Source organism: Psittacula echo, assembly GCF_963264785.1.
Source record: "Psittacula echo genome assembly, chromosome: 6".
Classification (NCBI taxonomy): domain Eukaryota; kingdom Metazoa; phylum Chordata; class Aves; order Psittaciformes; family Psittacidae; genus Psittacula; species Psittacula echo.
The window spans coordinates 34,124,738-34,150,510 of NC_137743.1; the positions used below are offsets into that span (position 1 = coordinate 34,124,738).

Below are 25,773 nucleotides of genomic sequence, written 5' to 3' on the forward strand. Positions count from 1 at the left end.
TCTGCCCCTGAAAAATACTACTGTAAATACAGCATGAAAGCCTTTTCTTTTCGTCCTGTCTTCATATGTACTCCTTTTATTTTTTTTTTTTTTTTTTTTAATCCTGTATTCCCCGTTTTGTAGCAACCAACTGCTGGTATTTGTATAGAGGACACATGGATATAGTAGGAAGATTCAGTTATTTACAAGATGATTTGGGGAATACTTTGGGCTAAATTCGAGGACTGTTGTATTTATGAAAGAGTGTTTTCAGCAGAATTTAGGCAATGAACTTCACAATAACACAGATGCTTCTCAGAATCCCAATAGATTTTTATTGGCATCACATGTAAACAGAAGCCCTGTGAAAATGTTACATTTCTTTTGGGCCATTTTATATTCACCTTTGAAAATAAGCTAATAAAAATAAGATGACAGCAAGGTCAGTTCAGATCAAAGATTTATGTAGTCCAGTGCTCTGATTCCAAAGATAGGCAAAACTTGATGTGTAAGGAATAATGTGAAAACAGTCATGTTTCACAGCCACCAGAGACAAGTGTCTCATGGATTTCTTAGACCAAAATTTGTGTGTCTCTGTTCAGTAATGATTCATGGACTTTTCTTCCATTACTGCTTTTTGAACCTATATAAAATCTTCAACAGTCCTATAACTAATAATGCCATTTCTGAGAAACTGTTAGAAAAATTGTAAAGACTAAGTAATTTTCATGTCAAATATTTTATTTCAAAGTAGGTAAATAAAAATTTGTGAAATTATCATTGAAATCATTATAGTAAGCACAGTTTTAGGTGATCCTGGTTTTGTTCTTTCTAGCTGCTTGCTTCTTATATTTTTCTAGAGTTGGAGTGCCTTCATGTCATCAGTCTGTGTGTCACGAGCCAATAAAATCGGAGACAATTGCATTAGTGTTCTTCCTATAGGCAGATTCTGTCAGCAGTACATGTGCTTTATTGCCTTCTCTTCCCATTCAGACACTAAAACCTAACTCATAAGGCTCTGTGTCTATTAAAAGCCAGGCAGACAGGTTTAAGATATGCCTCTAGTAACAGACTACTACTGCATTCTGAAAACAAGACACAAATAAATGGCTACTCCATTTATTTTTCATAGAATCGTAGAATTGTTTGGATTGGAAGGGATCTTCAAAGGCCAACTAGTTCCAAACCCCCTGCCACAGGCAGTGACACCTTCCACTAGACCATGTTGCTCACAGACCCATCCAGCCTGGCCTTGAATACCTTGAATGGGGCATCCACAACTTCCTTGGGCAACCTGTTCCAGTGCCTTACCATCCTCACAGGGAAGCACTTCTTCCTTATATCTAATCTAAATCTACCTACAATCTACAATTTCTCCTGCACGTTTGCAAAGAAAAGGTTCTACAATGGAATTTCTCTTAATAAAGCATATGAGGTTCGCAACAGTTTCTATTTATGCTACTTTAGAAATGGTGGGAGGAACATACCTTTCGTGGTTATTAAAATTTGAAGTAAAAGGAAAAATAAAAAATGGAGCAAGCTTTTAGGGTTTTTTGTGGTTTGTTTCTTTTTTTAATAGATTGTGCTAATTAACAATAAGAGCAGCCTTTCATCAAAATAAGAAAGCACATTTGTCTCCATTTGTGGGCAGTTTTATGTAATACTTAGCCCAGGACATTGTCTAACTGGTGCAGTCTTGGCATAGCTACTAGAAAAGGGAGATTAAATAATGAGGCAGGCAGTCTACCTCATCACAAACAGTATCACCAGTAGAGCAAGATAAAGCTAGAAGCCAGTTGTTATGTGACATTAAATACCTTGTGTATTTGAATGCAGACTGGTAATTAGCAAGGAAGTTTTAAGAAGTGATAGTGTTCATTCACCTGGGGCTGATACCTTAATGCACCTCCAAGGTTTGAAAAGACAGGATTTGCACCGGGCTGTTTGCCCTCTGAATGAACTTCAGTCGAATTGTTGGCCAGCTTTCATACAGGGCTGTGGAGGAACAGTGTACAGAATTTACATGACAAAAAATACTGAATTAAAATTATCAAAAACTCACTCGCTGCCAAGAAGTACAGGAACTTGTTGCCTGATTTTAGAGCTATTACTAAGAGTATGTGCAAATATTGAGGGAAAGACTTTCTGATCTGTGTTGCATACTGCCTGTAAATACAAACTACAGCTAATTGCTTTTGAAATACCAGTAGTCTTCAAAACTAAAAGAACATATGGCATTGAAAATTAAAGTAATTCTTGTTTGCAAACTAGGATGGATTTTGTTAGTTTGGATTTTTTTTTTTAATGCAACTCTTTTCTGGTTCTTTTCCAAAATGCCTTTAAAACTTCAGGTAAATGGAATATTTGTAGGTATCTCATGGGACTCAGTTGCTAGGTATTTAGATAAAGATGTGTATTCAGTTATTCAGTTGGCAAGACTGTATCTTACTGAGGTGAGATTCACCCTTCACAAAGAAGATAAACAATAATTATTTTGCATCTCTGACAAAAACAGAGTGAAAATTTAATATCTCAGAATGAGGTTTTTTGTATTTTTAGACCCAGTATTATTTAGGCATGCTGAGATTACAGCTGTCCAATGGTGACCTGTTTTTTGTCCACTTAGAAATTAATAGGACCTTGGTACTTATTTATACCTATACTATGAGTAAAAAAGATGCAGTTTTCTTCCTGTCTAGTATAAAACAAAATTAATAATGTAATGAAAGATAGAAATCATATAAGAATGGCTGAACTTCTGTTTCTGGCTTTTGTGGTACAGGAGATAAAAAGACAATTGTGTTTGAACACTACTGCTTGAAAAGTGTAAATTAGACTGAACATATTTTATTGTTGCTATTACAGGATAAGAAGGCTTACCTGGACATCATCCACACCTATATGGAAGTCCATGGAACTGTTCACGGGACAAGCACGATTTATATTCCTGGCTATGTAAAAAATCATGGTATACTCAGTGGGCGGGATTTGCAGTTTCTACTGAGAGAAACCAAAGTAAGTTTGTCAAGAGGGAGTAGTGGCAAAAATAGCTACAGACAGACAGTATCTGAAGTGCATGCTTTTCACCTCCTACAACTGAGCTTCTAATTTAAAAGTATTAGAAAAATAAATTATCAAATGGAAAGGAGCTTAAGTTGTCTTCTGCTAAGAATATGTTTTTCCTTGTGTCCATGTCTTGTGGATTGACGGCTGTTATTAGAAAATTTTGATGACAACCTAGAGTCACAGACACATTTAACAACCAGCTTGAAAAATGTGTATTTCATTTTCTAAAATGTGATATTCAGCTCAAGGAGATTATCAGCTGAGAATGTGCTTTATTTTCCAATCCCTGATGTGAAAATTAGGTAATATCTGACAGCTGTACAGTAGGCATGCTTGCTCTGCCCTACCAATGACTTTAACCTGGAGCGACCCTACTCTCTGAGGAAGAAAAGAAGAAAAGTAAGCACTTCATTCGTCATTCCTCTACTGCAGTGGTGCAGAGAGAGCGAGCAAAAGAGTGTGCTTTTTGTGGTGTACTTTGCCTGTGACCCCTGTCAAGGGAACTCAAGATAAGGGACACTGTATAGACTGAAATAAATCAACTTTTGTACCCATAGTTAGAATGCTTTGTGGAGTTTTTCTGTGCCATTCCCATAATCTTTGTGGCACTTTACAACATTAAAATACTTTGGCAGATTACATTAAAATAGGATGTTTAACTTTCAGTTGGTGAAAGAACTGATTTGTGTGTTTACAATTAGCAAAATGTGTGGAACTGCAGCACTTACTCCCCATTGTTGATAGTTCCTTGCTGTGCACTTCTACAGAAGAATCTGTTAAAAAAGGAAAAGGAAAAAGCAAGCACCTCCCAGTCTTCCCACATGACTGCAGAGATCTCCGTTTTGAAATATTTGGGAAAATGATGGTAATTTGACATCTCTGTTGGCAAATTTGCCAACAGTGACAGCTGTTGGCAAATTATGACTTTTTAAAGGCAACCAGTGCGTGTATGTACTTGATGCATACAGATACCCATTGTTGCAGATTAAAAAGTCAACATTTACTTTCGTCACAGATACATACTACTGAGATTACACAGCTCTTGCCTGTGCAGAGCATGAAATCATGGTATTAATCATAGTACTAACGTGGGAAGAATATTGACATTTTAATAACCCCAAGCACAAACAGTGACTTCCTTCTGGGGGAAAGAAAGTGTTTGATTCACTGAATAGTAAAATAAGCTCCTGAACTTCCTATAGAATTAGTGAAGTTCTTACAATATATAAAGTTCATTATAACAGTTACACTTGACTGAGCCTTCCTCTAATTCTATATCAGTCATCTTACATGAATTACACTAAAGAGCTTGATTTTCAATATCAAATAGATAGCATATCTAGTTGTTATTTGTCATATTTGCTGTGATCTAAGATGCAATGTAAAAACACTGTAATGTTAGGACAAATTCCAGCCAATACATACACACTATGCAGATCAGTACAGTGCAGTTATATGGGGTTTGTGACACAGGAAGTAGCCAGACTAATTTCATTCAGTTTTCAGCATCTAATTGCAATATCAGATAGAAGATACTGTCGTGATTTGCAGTTCTCCTGAGCTTAGTGAGTTGCTTATTTTTCACAAATTATATTTTTATGAAAAGCCTGGATTTACACTGTGCTGGTTTTAGAGTCCTACAAGCACTTTAGATTTTAATGATTTTCTGTTCCATTGTGCATTGTTTAGGGGTTGGGGTTTTTTTGATTCCTAACACTGGGGGAAATCCTTTGAGAATTTGTTGCATTTCTTAGTAGATGGCACTGAGAAACACATCAGTGTGTTTCAGACCCTTGTATCAGCAAGCCAGTGTTTTTATCACATTATCCTTTTGGTAGAATCATTCTTAATAAACTTTTTTCTTTATTTAAGTCCACAAACAGTATTTTCAGGTGGCTTTTCTGAGCTTTGGTAGCAGATTTGCCAATGACAAAAGCTGTTTTCCTTTTAAGGAAATTATTTATTTGTGATACAGCCAGGCTAGCACAACTTTGACCTGATGATAAGCAGTTAAGAGTCCATCTGCTTCTCCTAATACTTACTGTTGTCGGGCAAATTGGAGTGCAGTGTATTTCTGATGTTGCAACAAATAAAATTAAATATGGTCTACTGCAGCATTAATCTCAGTTATTCTAATACTGTTCCGATATATCTAGTGTAACAGAAGAAGTATAACAGCAGCATGCTGAGATTGAAAGTGGAAACTGAAATTTACCATCTAATTTGTTTGGACTTTCTCAGTTGAAGGCGGATTTTGGGGTTGGTTTTTGGGTTGGTGTTTTCATTTGCTAGCTGATGCTTGGTATCTCTTAGGTACGCTGGCTGTTCTGCCTTAGCATATGGTTGCCTCTCAGTGTTGATCAACAGACACACTTGTTCTAAGTCTTCTTGTTGCCTGTATGTTTAAGTTTCAGATTTTGATATCCTGAGACAACACTTTAACGTAGATTAGCATAAAACACCACTCACCTGTCTCTACTGGCCATCTGCTGCCTGTGTGGGTCAGTTGTGTTTATGTCAAATGGATCATGGATTGAATTGCTAAAAGAAGTGCAGGTTTTTCCCAAAAATCAAGCTGACTTGAATGGGAGCTTTGTGCCCTTGAGGAGCCTCATGTATGTGTGCATGTGTGCACATGCATCCAGTGATGATTAAGGACACTTTTTAATCATAATCACTTTAATCACTAGGCAACACGACCAGAACCCCATAATGAATTTAGTTATGGGGTTTTGTCACTAGACAATCAGCGTGCTGAAAGTACATGAATAATCAGAGCTGTAACTCCAGGATGGTAACATCTGTGGGTACAGTGCTGATTTGAACCATCTAGGCCTGCTGTGTGCTGTCTCCAAGCAGCAACCTTTGTCTTTAAGCTTCAAGAAACTGTCAGATTTTTCTTAATCTAAACATATATTTTGAGACGCAAGGGCAAGGATTGTCTTTCATTGCTTGTGATTTCACCATTGTGTTAGCAAGTGTTAGGTCAGCTGACATGATCTAGCTTTCAGAAAGCCAGATCTGAATAATAATTTTTAAAATTACCCAGTTCAGTGTTCTCAGAAGTGTCAGTTGCACTGCTCGTTTTGCCCTTAGACAGCGATATACTGATAGGTGACAGCTTGGTCATGATTCTTGATCAGAACTTTGCATTCCCAGAACATATTTGGTCTCTCTGCAGTATAGGACACAGTTACTCTCAAAAGCATGCAGCTGCCATTTCATTTTGGTGTGTGTTACAAAGCAGCACATTTCCAAGTAAGTGTGTTTTCCAAGCAGAAGGGGGCTGTTTGAGATTCATCATGACTAGTTCAGCTGTGCAGTGCATGGCAAAACTGCGACATGTCAACAGTTCCTAATGAGAAGATGTGAAGCCATTCATCATGTCAGAGGAAAATAGGGTAGGCGAGCTGGCAGCCTTCCTGCCAACTTACGTGGCTTCTTGTCAAGTGGGCAGCTGGAAGAGTTGGACCAGACTCTCTTGCAAGAACCACTACTGAATTCTTGAGAATATTCCTCCTTTTGAGACAGTTTCAGATGCAACTTCATACTTCTAGTCACTGTGAATTTTTGAGGGGATCCAAATTCTTTTACTAAGTGGAAGCAAAACCCTCTTTAGACAGCTTGGGAAAAATCCCACTGCGGTGTTGGATTCATATTGTCTTTTATGAAATAATGCATTTTTTCACTTCCACACACTTCACAAGATCATCTGAAAGACATTTAACTAGTGATTCTTTTCAAAATTGTTTCAATCACAAAAGGGCTTTTCCAGAAAGAATTTTATATTAATGAAAAAAATATATCAAGATAGTTAACCTTTGCTACATGTCCCTTTCTGTAGTTCAGAAGAGAATACATAAGTTCAGTAAGGAGGCATACAAAAGTGGTTAAACCTACCAACCCAACAGAATAAATTAGCTAAAGTGCAGTATGTTAGAAACTTGAGAGGAGATGATAAACACCCCTGTTTCTGGATCTGTAGCATTTAGTCTCTGGAATATGAAGTTGTTCTTTTAAATATTCAGCTACTCAGAATTACAGTAAGTGAAGTAAAACATTCACTCCTTATTTTATACTTTTGGCTATAATTTAGAAAGGCTGTTTGTTCAAATTCTCGTTTTAGTAATAGTCTGATCTGGTGCTGTAAACTCTACAAGTTAATTGCTTAGTGTCAACTAAGTGGTTTCCAAAAAATAAAACTATACTGTTTTTTAATGGGAGTTATTGTGAAGCACTTTTTTATGTCAGAGAAGTCTCCAGTTGGCTCCTACACCGTGAAAGGACTGTTTACATTATGATCAGGAAAGAATGGTGTCTTGGCAGGTGTGATGCTGGGTGGCCAACTCAAAAACCTGAAATTGCAAACCAGGGGTTCAGTTCTCTGCAAAGGCAGAAAAGGTTCCTGAGGAGCCTTTTGTATGAAAACCAAAGAATTGCTGTTTAAGGGTTTCAACACCTGCTTTGCCCAAGTTGGGCAAGTGAGACTACAGATAAGAAACCCCTTTTCTGATTGATGCAGACCTACAGGCACCGACACACCTGGGTAGTGACCTTGCAAACAAGGAAATGGTTTAAAAAAAATAGAAACAAAACATGCTGCCATTACCGTGATGATTTTACATCTCTACTTATTTGCTGTTATCTCCTTTAGACAGACTTTTATACGGTAAACTTCTGGTAATCATCTCGTTTTATGGGGAGCTAGCAATACAGAGCCCATTGTGTCATGTGCCCACTTAAAGCACTGTATGAAAAATAATGGGTTTAGTTTTCAGAAACGTTTGAAAAGTGAGAAAAATGCTCACATAGAGAAAATGAAATGGTTTAAAGCACTAATCAACCATTAAAGAATAAAGGAATTCTACTCTGCATAGCAATTCTGCTGCAGCTAACAAAGCAAGATCAGGGCTAAAATTTTTGAACCATATGTACCCACAGTTATATTGCCAACATTGTCAAGTTTGGAGTTTTGTGTTACAGATTTTGCATTCTAGAGCTTCAGCCTTCAGAGGGAAAGGTGCCTCTCCATGGTAGACTGTGTTACCAGACATAGTGTCCAGTAAGAGAGTACCCTAAAAACCATAGTCAGCACCTTATGTGGTGGGGGCAGCAATTTAGATCACAAAATCGTGGAAACACAGTCTGTTTTAAATCTTTACCAGTTTGTGGAAGAGAACTTTGCCTTCCACACAGCCTCAGCTCTACATGGATGCTTGCTTCCCTGGTACCTGAAAATTGTTGCCTGTGTTATTTCTTCTTTTTTTTTTTTTTTTTTCTTTTTCTCCCAGTCCTTTTTCAATTAGTGACTTACAGTATTCTGTTGCATGCTTTCAGGAAGTATCTTGACAGATTGTTTTAGCCTTTCTGGAAATAACAAGCTGCATGTAATTCAAAGGATTAGCAAATTAGAGCATCATAAGAATGAGTTACAGAAGTGACCTGTGTTCTCTAATGCTTGTTTTTTTGAACATAACGAATGTGACTTTCTTCAGGCAGTGAAGATATTCCTCAGTTTTGATCTTTGTACCATACAAAAATACTAGCTCCCTAACCAAGGAATGCTAATCAAGGGGAATTTTCAGGAGCAGGGTCTAGATTCGGTTGGGGAATTTCAGCTGACTTGATGACAATGGGATGATGGAGAGTGATAGAAGATTTTGGAGGGTAGAAATAAGGGAGCGCTGTGGGCCAGGCTGCAACCTCAGGCCTACAGGCAGCGCACACACATACACCGTTCTAGCAATCAGACACATCTTTCTTTCTTCAAAGATCTGGTACTGCTTAGAGGTAAGGCTGGAAAATGTATGTGAAACAGGTGGCAAGCTATTTATTATAGATTAAGTGCTGACAGTGTGCTCTGTGCTGTCAAAACATAAACCCATATTTCTTTCCCCATGGAGCTTCCTCCTAAATAAATAGACCAGTCAGACACAGAACTGTTCAGCACTGCACAGCAGCAGTTTATTAAAAAAGTGAAAAACTAAGCAAACAAACCAGTGTTCTCCACATAACAGACAAACACAGGATCAGAGGAGAATTGATACTTCAGATGGTTTTAATTGCTGGTTCTCAGCTGGTTTTCTGCCTGAACTAAGGCGTAGTTTAAATAAATAAAGAGTATGTGTGCAGATTGCATGAAATTATTTGATGTCTGTAATTCATTATTTTCAAGAGATTACCTTTCTTTAAATTAAGCCTCTTTTGAGATGAGATTTAAGATGTGTTTTTGCTGATTGAAAGGTAATATATCTTATGCTGTAGATGAAACCCAAATTTAGATAATCTAACTTTAACGGAGATAGTCTTCCAGATCTTTTTTTTCAATCAGCCACTGTAAGATTTAAATCCATGACGTAGCTGTGAAACTTTTTGAAAGTAGGTGACTTTTTAAGCCAACAGTTGAAAACTTAACAATATGCAGCTCCGTGCAGTGAAAATTGTATGACCTCAACTATGCCAAGAAGTGTTAACTTTCTTTTTAAAATGAGCCAACTCACAATTTGTACTGTTGCTGTCATGGGTCAGAGAGGAATGATACTGCAATGCCTGTGCATGGCAATACTGACTACAGTTTTATACATCAAAGTTAAGATCAGCCGCCTTCAGTTTTGAATCTTTTGTTACTAGGATTCACTTCTGTATTGCAGAAAATTGAATGCGGAATAGTACAATTTGACTTTGAATACGTACATCCCAAATACATGATCCTAATAGTTATGAAGATTGCTCATTATTTTCTTGAAAAGAAAAAGGCGGTGTTTATATATATAAATCATGTAGCAGTGCTGAGAAATTACTGTTATAAATCAGAGCTTGTAATTCTCCCATTATACACAGACATAGAAATAAAGGTGAAGAATCCTATATTTGATTCAGGGGGGTTAATTGTGTTTGGCCAGGAAAGGGGTTAAGATCCAACTAAAAGCCAGACAATTCTGAAAAAATACTAAATTTCTTTAGATTGGAGAAAAGCACTGCCTTTTCTAGAGCACCTGTAATCTCAGCTGATACAAGAATAGCTTTATGATGCCTTTTTCCTCCTTTGATACCTTGAAGGTGGCGTTGAACCCTCTTAATCCTATGCAAGCTCTTGCCTAGGTACAGTGTCTTCAGCTGATGTTTGCTGCCATCTACCTTTTTAATTATAAGGCTTAATGAGTTTGCCGGGAGTATGTTCATTTTGGCAAAACCAGCAGGTTGGCTGATGTGGGAGAGAGGGGGAAAACAGTAGTGTAGCTGTGCTGTGAGGTTGCTGCAGTAAAACCTGGACCTGCAAGAGAGCCCCAGCAGTTCCATTTCAACACCAGTCAAACCACCAAATGACTCTTTTTCCCAAAAAGTAACTGAAAGGGTCTGTTGTTGCCTCAGCTCCACAAAAAACTGCCTCAGCTCACTACAGAAGATTGTTGTCAAATGTGTTTTGCAGGACATTCCATAACTGCTTGGGTGGGGGGGGTGAGCTGCTGAATTCCTCCAATTTTCTTCTTAATGTTACTTTTTTTTTAGGCTGGTCCATTTAGAGTGCATTGTTGTTTGTTTTAAGTTGGCTCTTAACTGTCAGATTTTGTAAAGAATAAAAATTAAGGCAGCTCTTGTTTTCTATTTTTCAGCTGTTCGTTGGTCTCGGATTTCCATATGAAGGGCCAGCTCCTTTGGAGGCTATTGCTAATGGATGTGCTTTTCTAAATTTAAGATTTAACCCACCAAAAAGTAGCAAAAACACAGAGTTTTTTAAAGGCAAACCTACACTCCGTGAGGTAAGCTTTGTCAATCTTGATGATTTCTATATTGACAATGATTGTGGATTTCTTTCTAGTAACACAATGCAGGAAAAAATCAATGTTCACAGTTTATGGCAAAAGGTGTGCAACTATTGTTTTCTTTAGCCATCAGTGGGATTGTCAGATCTTATTTTTATAAGGTAATCAAAATTTTTCTGTTACGTTTTAACTGTTAAGTTTTATCTCTAGATTTGCCTATATGTACATTCTGCTTCTTATTACTGATAGCTCATAAACTGAAGTTTCACTTGAAAACCTGACCTTCTGCCCAGAAAGAGGTCATGTCATATGATACATGATGTGTCATTTGAAAGTGGTTTTATTTTGTTGAAGAAACAAACATTACCATGTGCTGTGCAGGAAGTAAACTGGCATTTAAGTAAATTATAAAAATAAAATTTGTGGGTGGTGGTGTGTGTTTTGGGATATTATGTTTTTTCTCAGAAAGGACCTGTTCAAGGCACTGTTAAGCTAAGCTCAATGGTCACACCCCACCATGTTTGTGGTTAAACACTGAAGACATTTGGAGAACTGGCTGTTTAGGAGAACAGGAAAACCAAACCTCTAAGGTTCGAATCAGCAAGTGTGTTTAGACTCAAGCAAGAGAAAAATGAGGCTAAGTAAACAAGCCTCTCATCCTGGTACTGACTTGGAATATTTTTCTTCAGTGTAGGTAAAATTCAACCTCTACCACTTGCATGTAGCAAGTGGTCATGTAGCCATTTCTGACAACACTTTTGTCTTGTGACCATGTCTTCTTCATAGGTGTATCACAGAATACCATAGAATCGTAGAATACCAGGTAAGAAGGGACCTCGAGGATCATCTGGTCCAATCTACATGTATATGCTTATTTTCTCTACATAATTATCTGAAGGGAAAGCTCTCAGGTTAACACTTAGATTATGTAAGAACTTTACAGAGCCATATTTCCCAATTCAAGTTACACTAGGGCTATATAAATTGCTTACTGAGCAGTGCCAAAGTTGATCAAAAAAAGACAGTTTCATATTTTAAAATAGGAACATAAGGTTCTTATGATTTTATGATCCAGACCTGTAATTGTCTTTCAGCTTGTTATTTGTTCAGCTTGTCCAGGACATGAGTTCAAACTCGTTCTCACAGCTTGCATCACTGACAAAGGCGGTAATAATAAGGGAGGAAAAATCTGTTTAAATTTTCTCCTTGGGCACAGCACCTTTCAAAGCTTTTCTTCTATGACTGTTCGACTGTTTGTCTCGGTTCCGGTTGTTCTGTGCCCAGACACTATAACTGGTGAGGCTCAGTAAATAATCTGGACCCACCTAACTCTTTAGTAGGAACTTTAGTGCTTGGAATGCTGTACTAAATGCCTCTGGCGTATGTCAGCACTAACAGAAATGCTGTGCACCTGACTTGCACAGAAAAATAATCCCTATTTACTGCTTAAGTAGAAAATAGTATAATGAACACTCGTCACAAATACTGCTGTGTTCACATGCTCTGCTGACCTATGCTATGAGTAACCTTTTCTCTTAACTGGTTTTCACAACTGCGTTTAGATCCAATTGCCAGTAATCCATCTGCTGGTTCTTTGGGATTAATAAAATTCTTAAATCCTTCTCTCATTTTTTTTTCAAGTGTTAAAAGAGAACAAAAAAAGCATGTGTAGTTCTGCAAGTTGGTTATCCAGATGAATTTGAAGATAAAGTCTGTGTTTAGCACTTTCGTAAAGTAACCACTGCAAGTCGCTACCTCCATCTTGTTTTAGGCAGAATTTATTGGGCATTGGGGAGTTAATTATTTCCCCTCTCCCCCCAAGATGAGGTCCTGTAGTGAAGACTCTGTACAAAAACTGGAAATTGTAATTTGCATTTTAGATCAGCAGTTGTTTTGTCTTAGGACATGATTTTGCTGAAGGAAAAAGGCAGGGAAAAAAGAAGAAAAAGTCACCTTCAAGCAGCTTCGTTTGTACCAGTATTTGACCAATATTTCTTCTCCATTCCAACTCACGCTCCCCAAAAGAAAGAAGACATTGTACGATAAATCTAGTTGAAATGTGTTCTTGGTGGGTGTCATTTCTTTCATTTCCTGCTTTGAGGAAGGAAGGAAGGAAAAAAAAAAAATAATCTGAAATTCTGAAATTAGAATTAATTCCAAATCTCTTTTATAAGAATTCTTTGAGATTTTAAATTAGAGAGGGAGTATCTCTGGAATATCTAAATCATTAAGCCTTGGCTAATTAAAGCATTTCAGCATTAGGAAATAGTCTTAATATTTTTGGTGAGTCTAGATGCAGAATAACTGGTGCAATAAAAATATGTTACTAGTTACTCTTAATACTTAAAACAGCTACTAGTCTGAGAAGTTCAGTTGTTTGTCTTCCAGATCAGATCTGGCTGGAATTCTGCTCTCTCTTTGTATGAAATGGTAGAGAAAAAGTGGTCTAAGGCATAATTCCTAAAGCTTTATGGAATTTAAAACAGTGGGTTTTGTTCATATTTTTAAAGGTGCAGTAAAAGGTTTTTATTGAGAGCAATATGACTGTAGCTTCAGCCATCTGAAGTCCAGACATAAATGCCCTGGGAACTCAGTCTTGGTAACCCAAACACTTTGGGTCTTTGGACTGTCTGGAGGAATTTAAAATATGCCGATGGGAGCACGGTCCAGTGAGCTGCAAGTGAATGTGGGCAGCTATGGAAGCTGTCTGTGTGCTGGAGCATCCTGAGTTACTGCCCAGCACCTGCAGTCTTCCAGCCAGGTCCATGGACTCTCACCACCACACTGCCCTGCAGCCAAAGGTGTAACCTGCACAGAGCCCCTCGGAGCATTGGTCTCAGAGCACAGAATTATGCTAGCTGATCCCATGTCAAACTCTAAGACTGGCTTCTCTTGTCCACAAGCAAATTGCAATAGGCAACATTTTTTTTAAAGTTCTTCCTTACATTCACTTGAGGAAGATATCAAGTACTGTCTATGCCCAGTGCAGAAGGTTCTTTCCAACAGACTGTCTCCTACTTCACATCTTTTGCACTGTCTAGATTTTTCTTCATATCATGCATAAAGATGCAACCGTATAAAGATTGTCTACGAATAATCTGTCCTGTAGGGTGTGGGGGTTTGTATTTTTTTGAGAAGCAATTGCCTTCTGAGGCTCGTGTGAAACACTCCCCTCTCTTCTCCAGCTTTTGCCTCCTCTCAGTGTGTTCATTCGCATGTTCTCACTCCTGTCACAAAAATTTTGGTGCCATCCTGCGAGTTCTGAAAGCAATCTCTGGTACTTTTCTTAGTTATCTACTTGGGTATTTTTTGAATTTGTTTTCTCACAGAGTGGTGAGTAAAATATTTACAAGTTAACACTCTTACTGAGGTCAAAGTACTCTTGCACTATCATCAGCGCAAGTCAGAATTCATCTTCAATGATAGAAATGATCCTTTATTCTCTACGACTCACAGAATCTTGGAAATGGTTGAAATTTGAAGAAGAGACAGGGTGAGGACATTGTCTGAAGGTGAGGCAGGGTGAGGATGACATCTCTTGAAGCCAGTCAGGCAGGTCTAACCAGGACTGCTAGCAATTACGGGTTATGAAAACAGTTGCTCTATGAATGAGCTCTGGGGAGAAAGGGTCACATTGTAAGCATAATTTCAGTAAGCATCAATTCTTTTGTGATGTGGGTCATTATGAGGATCAAAGCCACAAATTAGAGGGGCACAAATGTTACTTGTGATCTTAGTTATCTGATCTTCAGTTTTCTAGCTAAATTCACTCTCTAAATTTAAATGAGGAAAATCTGAAAGATAACTCAGAAGGAATGGTGCTGTTAGATTCTGGCTGAATACTTGTGTTATCCTAGGAGATTTTATCCAAAAGGTGAGAGGGAAGGACATCTTGACACACTGATTTTTACCAGTATCGTTTCTTCCTTTCAGTTGACATCTCAGCATCCCTATGCTGAAGTTTACATTGGGAAGCCCCATGTGTGGACTGTAGACATCAACGATCTTTCTGAAGTTGAGAAAGCTGTGAAATCAATTTTGAATCAAAAGGTGAGAAATGTATCCTCGGTTTGTCATCAGCACTTAAGGGTGCATTGTGTACAACATGTTGAGTGCGCCTTAGTCAATTAGAGTGCTGTAATTTGGTAGGATATTGGGCGGAGAAAAATGTTATTATGTATCTGTGATATGTGGTTATCATAGTTTGATTTAGTAGTGGGTATGTCAGGTTTTTACCTGAAAAAATTAGTATGAATGAATTTTACAGCAATGTGAATTTCATACATAAAAGATACAACAATCTGTGTTTTCTGTGCATTCGGTGAGGAAGTTTCCTTGCTGTTTCTTAGGGCATTGTAGTCTGTCCAAATACATGGTCAATTCTTTTGGCTGATTTTGTAGCTTTGACATAGCTGCCGCTGAGGCAGTTGTGAACTTACGGTGTGGAATTGTAATGAGGGCGCTTCAAGGGCAGGGTGTGTGTGGGGGGAAGTTTGAAGTAATTTTCAAAGGTACCACATTCCTTTTTTGTCTTAATGTTTCATTTTTCACTTCAACTCCAGAACTGAAACTTAGTTGAAACAGGAGCCCTGAAATCCCTTAGGGTCTCAGGCTAGCTTTGCATGTATTACTTTGCAGTATACCATGAGTTTCCGTAAAATAATCACTGACAACTTTTATTGCCTTTACAACAAGAAAAGATCAGCTTAAACTGCTGATGGTTTTGCAAAATTGTGATTTTTTTAATGAGTTTATTTGGTTTTATTGTTGCTGCTTAGGCTGGAGTGTAGCATTTGGAGTACAAGCTGCTACCACGAAGCACACCACAAAGCTCATTTAAAGAAAAAACCCTCTAACACACTGTATTTCCACAGATTGACCCTTATTTGCCCTATGAATTTACGTGTGAGGGAATGCTTCAGAGGATGAATGCATTTATTGAAAGACAGGTATGAACTTTTATTGTGGATGACTTTCGTTTTATGTTGGAAAGGGAGAACTCTCTCAATTTTAAAGCGTTCTTGCTGTTCAAGTAGAAACAGTAGCTGTGCAGACCTTGGCATTAAATCAAAGCAGAAAGGCAAACTAATTTTGCAGTGTATATGTGACTTCTTTAACTGTGTACACACAGAAAAAATGTTCAATCGTGAGATATCACATAAATGTAGAGATACATTTGTTGTAGAATTGCACTTAGGCTAAAGCCTCTGGGCAGATTTTTCAAGTATTTAGTTTCAATTGATGAAGTTTTAAATGGTTTGGAAGCCAGTTACTTAAAGGACTTTTGGTTCTCGTGCATTACCACCAGCTGAGAGCAGCAGAAGACACTGAATTATAATAATAAATTGCATAGATTTCTTTGGGATCCTGATTTCTAGACACTGTGTGTTTGCTTGGACTTCTGCCCAAGGCCAGATCTGCTGCAGCGCTGGCTCTGCCTTTTGTTCTGGCTGCTGCAGAAGAGATAGGAACAAGCTTTATCTCTGATATGCCAATTAATTGCCAGGATTTCTTTAAAATGAAATCACTGGACATGCTTCTGTATCTGTATTTCTGAAAATGGATGATATTAAATACAGTAATAAAGAATTCAGGTCAGAAATGTAGTTAACATAACATAGCTATTTCCAGTTTCCTGACAATAAGCGCTTTAAGCTTTTCACTGCAGTGTTGGTGACACAGCTTGAAAAGTATCTCTGCTTCTTTTGATTCTTCTACTCGAGTTAGCTATAATTGTTAGGTTTTGTCAATACAGGAGGAAGTGGAGCTCAGTGTAAAGGAGAAAAGGAGACAATCTAGAGATAGTGCTTGTGGGGCAAACCCATTTCTCCTCTCTGGACCTCCTCCAAGGGCCGAGCCCTGGCCTGTACTGCCTGCTTCTCAGAAATAAATAGAGCATTGTAATTTTGTTCATTGCTTTGACTGATTGTCAAAAGCCATTACTGTTTCACAGCCCCCAGCATGCTCAAGCGTCATCATTAGCTGCATGTGCTTAGCACTGTGCCTGATTAACAATGTCACATAAAGCAAAAACAAAGGTTGAGAACTTATTTTGAAGAGCTTTCAGTGGGAGGGAGGCAGGACAGAGGAAGCAGCGCAAGCTTGGAACAGGAACAAAGGTGCATGGAATTGGGCTAGTTCAGAGGTTCTGGAGTGCATTAACTACAAGAATGTGGTCTTCTGGGATGTTTGAATGTGAAGAGGATGGGGCTAGATACAGTCACCCACAAGTCACCATATGGGACAGTGAAACTCTAGGATTTAAAGGAGTTGTCTGGAGTTCCCCTTTTGGGGCCTTGGCTCAGGATCAGGAGGGAGGACAGTGTTCGCAAGAAAGGTTTAGTGAATTCCCCAAGTCTTCAGGCAGCTAAGTGGAAGGTTTTTAGGGTCTGAAGCAAGAGAACTACTGTGAGCTGTGCTTTCGTTTAGCAGTGCACCACTCCTTCCTGACAGTGCACTGCCTTTGCCAGTGGCCCTGCATGGCTGTTGAGTGCATCTGTGCTATCTGCTGAATCCTTCCCTTGATCCTGTTTGCTCTGTGGCTGTACAAACAGTTGTGTCAGCTCTTCGAAGTGGTAGCATAGGGTGGGAGCCGAAGGGTGGGACTGCTGAAGTTGGCCCTGCCATCAAAGGAGCAGCCAAGCAACTGCAGCCGAAGCAGCTGTGGGATTACTTGTTGCAAACCTGGGAGCTGCTTGATGAAGCAGGCTGAGCTGAGGCAACTAATATGGTGACTTTGAAAGATGTGGTCAAGTGTAGTATTAGTTAAACCAGCAGAAAATGGTTTTGGCAGGGCTCTACTAGGTTAGCAAATTGATTTGGCTCAGCAGAGGGTCAGTTGAGCACCAGCGCATGGCGGAGAGAGTGGAGCAAGGACATTCCTCCAAGAGCAAGAAAAGCCAAAGGGAGAATACCTCCTTTGATGGCAGGGCTAAACCTGTCTTACCTTGAAGTTGTGGTGATAGGTAAATTAAGCATAAATGCAGTCTCTTGTGAAGCTTAGCCTTCTGGTTTAAATACCATCTTTTCTTTATTTCATCCTTATGCATGTGGGGTTGTGTGGCAAGGTAGACTGGAGTGAAGATACCAAAATCAGGTTGGTTTTGGTGGCTGATAGCAAAACTAACCAAAGGCAGCAAACTAGCACAGCCTTGTGTGCTAGCAGCTGTGAAGGTGATGTACTGTGAGACATGCTTCAAGGTGGTGTAAGCTGAGGGGAAGGCTTCCCACCAAGCTAAGGACTGGCAAGGGGAGCCTGTGCCCAGTTTGGGGGAAGAATTTTCAGCAAAGAGATGTTTAAACCTGAAGCCCTCAGCAAATGGTGAAGCCTCACAAGTGATTCACTTCGAAAAGCTTTGTCTTCTGCCTGCATTAGCTCTGAATCCAATCCAATAGTACAGTGTTATATTGTATGTATTACATTACTATATATTACAGTATTGTATAATATATATATTACAGTACTGTATTGGATTTTGAAAGTATATAGATTTTTTTCCTGCATCTAGTATTTTTAATACTGATTTATGAAAGGACAGAATAAGCAGGCAATGACCTTTTGAAACAACCTCGTTAAAAAGTGCCTCCAGCTATCTATTACTAACCTGTTTTTTCAGATGCTGTTAAAATTATTCTGCCATAAATATACCCTAAAATGATAATTTATTTCTTTTTTTCCCAAATATGGCATGAGAAAATGGCTTAGAGCTGCATTAGGGGTTCATTAGCTGCATTCAGAAGTTCATTATTGACAGAGTGGTCAACCACTGGAACAAACTCCCCAGGAAAGCGGTCATGGCCCCAGGCCTGTCAGTGTTCAAGAAGCGTTTGAACAGTGCTCTTAGATATATGGTATAACTTTTAGATTGCCCTGTGTGGATTCCAGAGTTGGCCCCTGATCCTTTCCGCATGGCTCTCCACATGGGCCACTTGAGACATTTCTCACCTACGAGGTAATAGGCTTCTGGAATTCTCCTACCAGAACTTCCTCCTGATCCCTGTGCGAAGTATCACTTAGAAAATATATAACTAAGGAAATAGCTCTGCTAGCACCGAGTTAGTGAAACAGGAATCACTGAGAAAGCCAAAATGGGTTCTGTGTGTGGAAACAGAGACTAGCTAGAGTTGTTTATGATAAATTAAAAATGGTGAAACTAGGGAAGAAGCTTCTTTGAGAAGAATGATAGTACCACATTTCAAGTAGCTATAAAAGGTGACAATTCCCTCATGCTAAAATAAAAATGTTCTTTTTAAATGTGCTTAAATTAATGATTTTGATACAACCACAAGAGCTGCAAAATGAGTGTTTGGGTGATAAAAACTACTAATTTTACTAATGGGAAAAATTACTGTCAAGAGACTGGATACATCCTAATAAAATATGATCTGTCACTGCAGGATTTTTGTCATGGGCAAGTGATGTGGCCTCCATTAAGTGCCCTTCAAGTAAAAATTGCTGAACCTGGAAAATCCTGTAAACAAGTTTGTCAGGAAAGCCAGCTCATCTGTGAGCCTTCCTTCTTTCAGCATCTCAACAAGGACAAAGCTCTACTTAGGTAAGTACTGCAAAGCACAAACATACTACTTGGTCTTGTTTTATTGCACTGGGTTTTGCCACACATGATGTTTAGTGTACAAATTCTGTGAGAAGGGAAGGTGGGGAGAGGAGTGCTGGCTGGCTGGCAACAGCAAGCTCTGAGGTTAGCTCTCAGTCCTTCATAGCAGTGGATGGTAGAAGCTATTGCTGTGCTGAGAGTGCCATTCCACATAGCATGTGTTTTTGCAGTGAGACAGTACCAAGGCCAAAAATTTACATCTCTTCCTTCCCCCCTATCTCTGTGTGTGCACACTGTGCGGTGCCCTTTGATGTTGGGTTTTCTGCACTAAGTAAGACGCTTGTGCCGCAGGGATCCCAGATGCCAGGACTATAATTGGGTTTGGATGGACCTGGTGCAGCCCTGGCTGAGCAGGTGCACTATGCTACAAGTTTTGCCATATCCTTCTGAGAGACAGTGAACTTACATGACTCTGAATGCTAATCCTAGTTGTGCTCAGTCAGCTGGGTCAGAAATTAAATGCATTTTGTTGCAGTAAATAGAACTCAGTACATACTGTGTGATTTCTGCTGGTTGTTTACATGATTTTAAATATAGCACTTATAAAGCATTGCTTTTATTTATTAAGCTTCCTCTTTGGTCATGATTAACATCCATATTGAAGCATCTATGTTCACTGGCATTTAGCAGTTACTGTTTCTGCAAACCTTTTGTTGGTATTGTCCTACATAAAGAACTGCAAACCCTTGTACATGAAAGGTAGTGTCAATTTCTGAAGCTTAGCAGCTATGCATTAAGGAAATTAATGCTGCTTTCAGGTGCTGCCTCTTTAGGAATATGTCTGTGTTCCTTTCAGAATGAAAACAAAGCACTCAAAGCTGGGCTCTAACCAATGGCTGCTAGGGAATCTGCTTTCTAGGTTTTCTGTCTCCACTTTTTGCTAAATTAAATTCTAGAATGTTTTTATTTTTATATTTTATTTGAAAAATTGTAATTCCCAGTGGAATTCAGATGCAGCTCATAGAAAAGTTTTGTCAGGCTTCCTTTCTAGCTGTCTAGACAACATTATAATTCTGTGGAAAAAAAACCTGTTAAATGCTGAAAGCTACCAGTGTTTCGAGAATAAGTGAAAAACAAACCCCCATTGGAAATGCTACCCTCGTGCTTAAGCTTTGTGGTCAGAAAAAAGCAACTGGAATTTTAATGTTTTCAGCTACCCTGCACTAGCTGGCTCCCCGGAGCAGCAGGTCCCACACTGACCAGCTTCTGCTGCACAGCAGCATCGCCTCATCTTCATAGTTTGGCTGAGCTACCTCACCTCAAGCTGTCCAGGGCTGCCTAGCATGGTGGGGCTTGCCTGCAGGACTTCCCTGCTGAAATCGATGAGGGTATCTCCCAATTTCATATTCTTTGGTTTTGTCTTACTAGAAATCCATGGTGTATTTTAAGTACTGTACTCTGGGGAATAGTCAAAAGCATTTTTTTCCTTTTTAACGTGTTTCATTAGTCTTTAGAAAAGCAGCAAAGGCTGTACTGCCCTCTGCAGAGGGAATCCGTGCAAGCAGAAAAAAATGAGTTGTGTTCTGGAAATCTGCAACTCTAAGTGTACTTGATTTAGGATTTAATATAGCATTTTATTTTTGTTTTAGCAACAAAGGATGAAAACTGTACTGAACTCCTGTAAACTCCACAGTGATTTAGGTAATTTGCTTTGCTTTTTAGGCATAATATCGAATGTCTCACCATGGAGTCCGCAAATGATATTCTGGTCCCCTCTTTTGATGGAAGAAGGAAGCACTGTGTTTTCCAGGGTGATCTCTTATTGTTCAGCTGTGCCGGATCCCACCCCACCCACAGAAGAATCTGCCCGTGCAGAGACTATATTAAGGGGCAGGTTGCGCTTTGTAAAGATTGCCTATAGCAGCAGCGGAGCTTCTTTTGAGTTGAGGACAAAATGTAAGTAGTTTTGAGAGGAGCTACTTATTACTTCCTGCACTTTTGTCCAGGTTTTTTGCTGCAGGCAGAGCTATCATTGCTGGGCAGAATCATCTACTAAGAGAGGAGGGATTCATTACAAACAGCTAACTGATCTTTTTTTCCTATAAGAACATTGCAGTGCAACTCTTCAGATTCCTTCATGTGGCTGCGAAGAGAAAGGAGTTTCATATTCTACAGTGATTTGAAGATGACTGCACAGAATAGTTTGTAGAAAATTCCCAGACCCATCAAACTTCTTTTTTGTTGTGGTTGTTTGGGTGAAGTGTTTTCTATTTTTGTAATGAGTTAGGCCATCCCCCATCATGGTTAGCTAAAGGATCTCAACTTCATTCCAGTAGAAAATTGAGAGAAGCGTGCTTGACAGCAGGGGTACGGGGGCAGGAGGACTGATGTTTTATTCTAAGTGGGTACTGCTTGTAGTGTGAACAGCTATGAAGTTGTTTACTTCACAAGAACTTGGACTCATTACTCTGTACCCTGTTCTTGGGTTAGCTGGGCCCGGTTCCTTTTTTTTTTCTTTTCCTTTTTTTAATCTTTGTACACAACAAGGCATTGTCTGCATCAGAGCTGCTGCAGCAGAGCAGTCTAACCCGAGTATCATGAATGAGCAAACAAGCAGTTGCCAGCATTTGACACATCTCGGTGACTTGACAACTGACTACAGTTGTGGCATTCCTCAGTGTGGAAAAGCTACACAAACATACTGCCATTTTGGGAATGGACTCGTCACAGTTTACTGGTCCCATTTAGAGAGTAATCCTTGGAGTTTGCCCATGCTTCTATTATAGTCTGTCTCGTAGAAATACTGTGTGAAGCAAAAAGTATTCAGCATCATTGGAGCAATATTATCGTTAGAGCCTCAGTCTGCTATGGCTTCCAGTAGTTAAAGTGTTGCTGAATGACATAGAAAGGTTAAACTAAGCTAACTATAATTATTGTATGGTAGAAATGTAAAATGTCTTCATAACTAGCTAGGTTTTAAAGAGAAATCTTTTCTGAAGATCAAGTAAGAGGAGACAAACAACTGCTAAGAAAAGCATTGATCAGTCTCATGGGTTCTTTGTTTTTCTGGTTTGGGGGGTGTTTCTGGTTTGTTGGGGTTTTTTTTTCTTTCTTTTTTTTTTAAGCAGGCACACCAGTTACAAATTTAGAATAAAGAAATTCAAATCAAACTTCATTTGTTTTAGAGCAGCAAGTTAACTCTTCTGAACTGTCATGGTTCATAGAGGTAATTTTTGTTACTTTCAGCAGAAGGTGGCATGCTTGACAGCACCATTTGTAGTCAGGAAATTATATGCTAAGATTAGAGAGAAACAAACCTGCAGTGTATTTTGAAAGCAGTCATAGTCTGCAGGTTTACAATTTGGACATGCTTTGACCATGCAGGAGAAAAACTTCATATCAATGTGAAGGGGCTTTCCATAAAGATCAACAAGCATAACCAGGTAATAATGACAAGCATGGATACTTTGAATTTTCCTTTCTTCGATGTATCTGGTTGGTTCAGATTTTTCTTGTAACCAGCATTCATTACCTGTGTATAAATATCAATGTATCTCTTGATCTACCAAAGACCAAGCAAGGAAAATGCTCTTTCATTGCGGATAAATTCTCCAGACAAGAGAACAGAACAGTATATGTATTTAAATTTTCAATTTAAAAGCATTGAATTAGCTTTTCGAGCTTTTTCTTTCCTGTGTCAGCAGTTTCCCTGTTACACCCCGTAACATTGCTGTGGACTACACAGTAGCTTAATCCTGAGAGACTGTCGAGTATCCAAAAAGGATATGTGGGAGCTGGTGAAGAGCAGGGTCACCCATAACTGGGTTGTGCTGATGATAAAATCTGCTGGGTTTTTTGAGTCATTTTCCAGAAACAGAACAGCTGGTTCTATAATGGGTAGCAAACTTTGTGAATGAAAAGAAAACAAACAAGTACAGAAATCCTTACTGTTACCATAGCTCAGCATTTGCTTCAGTCAGCACAAATGTCATATGCACTAGTTTTAATACCCTAGTAAAGCTGGGGGAGGAGAATTGGAAATCAGTCTGAACAGGTGCAACAATTCACTTTGTATTTATATAAAATACTCCCCACATACCTGTGCATATTTGTGCAACTGGAACATCCGGAGTATCACAGTATATATATGGTGCTGAAAGAAAAGGCAGCAGCAGAACTTGCCTTTACCAGTTCAGCCTGAGGTTCTTCAGGCAGGAATTTAGTTTGGAATGAGAGAGCACCGAAGTATGTCGGGAGCAAAGAGTCGTAGGTTCACACTTAAAGAATGCAAGACCCTTAGTTTTTGCTGTAGTGTGATTCTTTGCTGTAAATACATACATGCTTGTTTCCCACACACACACTGTATGGTTCACATGGCCTACTGCATTTTGTTTTTCCTCTAAACCTTTAAAGATGGAAGGGTTTGTGTATTTTTAAGATTTTCTGGTCTTGTGCTTTGCTTAGTGCTACATTTGCCTTTACCACAGCAGGGAGAGTCTGTTGTAAGCTGTTTTTTTCATGCTGTAGCACTGTTTCTAATCTACTAAAGTGAATTACTGTGTACTGGCAAAAAGGAAATGGCAAGCATCAATGCCTCTTGTATTTCAGCTAGGGACAGAGTACCTAAACTGGCTTCAGAATCGGTTGGGTCTCATCCTATTTCCACTGGAATCTATAGAGAAGACTCATTAATCTTAAAAAAGAATCAAGACCTGTAATTTGATAGGGCTCTATTAATAATTTTAAACTCTCTTTTCAGCAAAAGTGTTGCTTTTCTGAAGACTGCTTCGGTCTAAATTTCTGTAAGAGGAGACTATCCTATGAGAATTGTAAGCACATAAACTTTGTAAACAGCACTGGCTAAGCCTGATACAGCACTCCCCCATCACACACCACAGTGTTTGTTCACACATTGATGAGCACTCAGGTGTATCCATGTCAGACTATATAAAAGTTTGAATTATTTACTAAACTGTATAATATATATCCACTTTTCGGGATAGAGGGCAGCCTACTGTCTGAGTTCTGTATCTATTTTCATTCCTAATTAAAGAATTAGGTGTAGTCCAATTCTTGCACTTAAGGATATTACAGATGGGACTGTGCTGCTGTTTTTCAGTCAGACAGTAAAGCTTGCAGCTTCCTTTCCTCAGAAATCAGGTTCTTGCATGACTTGCATTTGAATTTATTGATCAGTGATTGAGGGGAAAAAAATGTCAAAAGTTGAATATAAAACCATTTTCCAAGCTTTTAAACATATCTCTCATATCAAGACATCCTTTGTTTTAAAATCTTGTATTTTTGTATGTGACCTGAGTTGTTTTCAAAAATCTTGTTCCTATGAGATTAGAAAACTTGAGAGAAGCATTTACATATTTATTAAAATTGACAGAAAAGGCTTGCCTTCGAAGGGTGAAGTTAGTAAATACACACTGTTTGAAAATGCCAATAAAAACCTCATTTATTTCATATATGCAAGTTGATTTGCACATGTATAAATAGAGTTGGTTTTTGCCTTTTTTTTTTGCATAGTTTCTGTGTTTCTTTTTATAATTTATAGTTGCATCAGTGTGTTAGCTTGTTTATATCAGATTATGTTTCTCCTACAAATATTTAATATTTATGTGCCTTTTACTTTCTTTGGGGTTTGGATGAGTGTTTGGAATATGGATGCTGTCTGAACAAGTATAATGGAACACTAATGACAGGTAAAAATAGTGCTTGATGACTTTACAACTTAGTGGTATGAATTCAGAATGTTTTTAAGTAGTGGAGAAATCTGTTCTAGAAGCATTAGGTAAGGGTTAATAAGATAAAAGATAGTATAACTTTACTAATTCTTGCTAAATGTCGCTTCAGCAAGCAGAAGTCCCTTTATTATGTAATTTGACATGAGAGCTCCTGCTGGGATGGGTTGTCTGTTTAATGACCAGAGAGCAAGCTGAAGCTGTTACATTCCCCTAGGAGACACTGCTAACATAAAACATCTAGAAACAGCCATATCTGATTTGATCAGAAGGAAAACTGAAGATCCACATTAAAGTGCTGGAGGTATTGGGGTTTTTTGGGTAAAGACATGGAAATGCATGGGGCGATTCCTGGTGCTATCAGAACACAGTCGTTTTGTGATACAGCTCTTAGTGCAGAGGGAACTCTGGATATTCTGCTTGTTGCAGATGGTTTTCTTTTTACTACTACTACTTTTCTGCAAGAAGAGTGTCTTGTACAGTAACTGCTGCTCAGGTTTCAGTTGACGAGGCTATGGAGGGACCCAGGACTCAGTGTCTTCCCCATTCAGCTTTGCTCCCAACTGCCTGTGCCAGCTTTTATAACTTGCTTAGTGATGAGCATTCAGAATTGCTGAGAGTTTCTGTTGGCATCAGCCACAGATCATGTTGTTAGCTGATGGC

The 25,773-nt window shown here is 38.8% G+C and overlaps 1 protein-coding gene across 1 annotated transcript in view; it reads left to right on the top strand.

Annotated features, from left to right (window-relative positions):
• MGAT5 (alpha-1,6-mannosylglycoprotein 6-beta-N-acetylglucosaminyltransferase) overlaps window positions 1-21,284 on the top strand; it is a gene marked incomplete at both ends in the record, with an annotated part of 79,987 nt that extends 58,703 nt beyond the window's left edge. Inside the window, 6 exons of the mRNA XM_080622179.1 lie at window positions 2,845-2,994; window positions 10,659-10,805; window positions 14,742-14,858; window positions 15,683-15,757; window positions 19,206-19,363; window positions 21,086-21,284. Coding sequence (XP_080478305.1) covers window positions 2,845-2,994; window positions 10,659-10,805; window positions 14,742-14,858; window positions 15,683-15,757; window positions 19,206-19,363; window positions 21,086-21,284 — 846 coding nt within the window. The remainder of the gene's footprint in view (window positions 1-2,844; window positions 2,995-10,658; window positions 10,806-14,741; window positions 14,859-15,682; window positions 15,758-19,205; window positions 19,364-21,085) is intronic.
• Window positions 21,285-25,773: the final 4,489 nt, after the last annotated feature.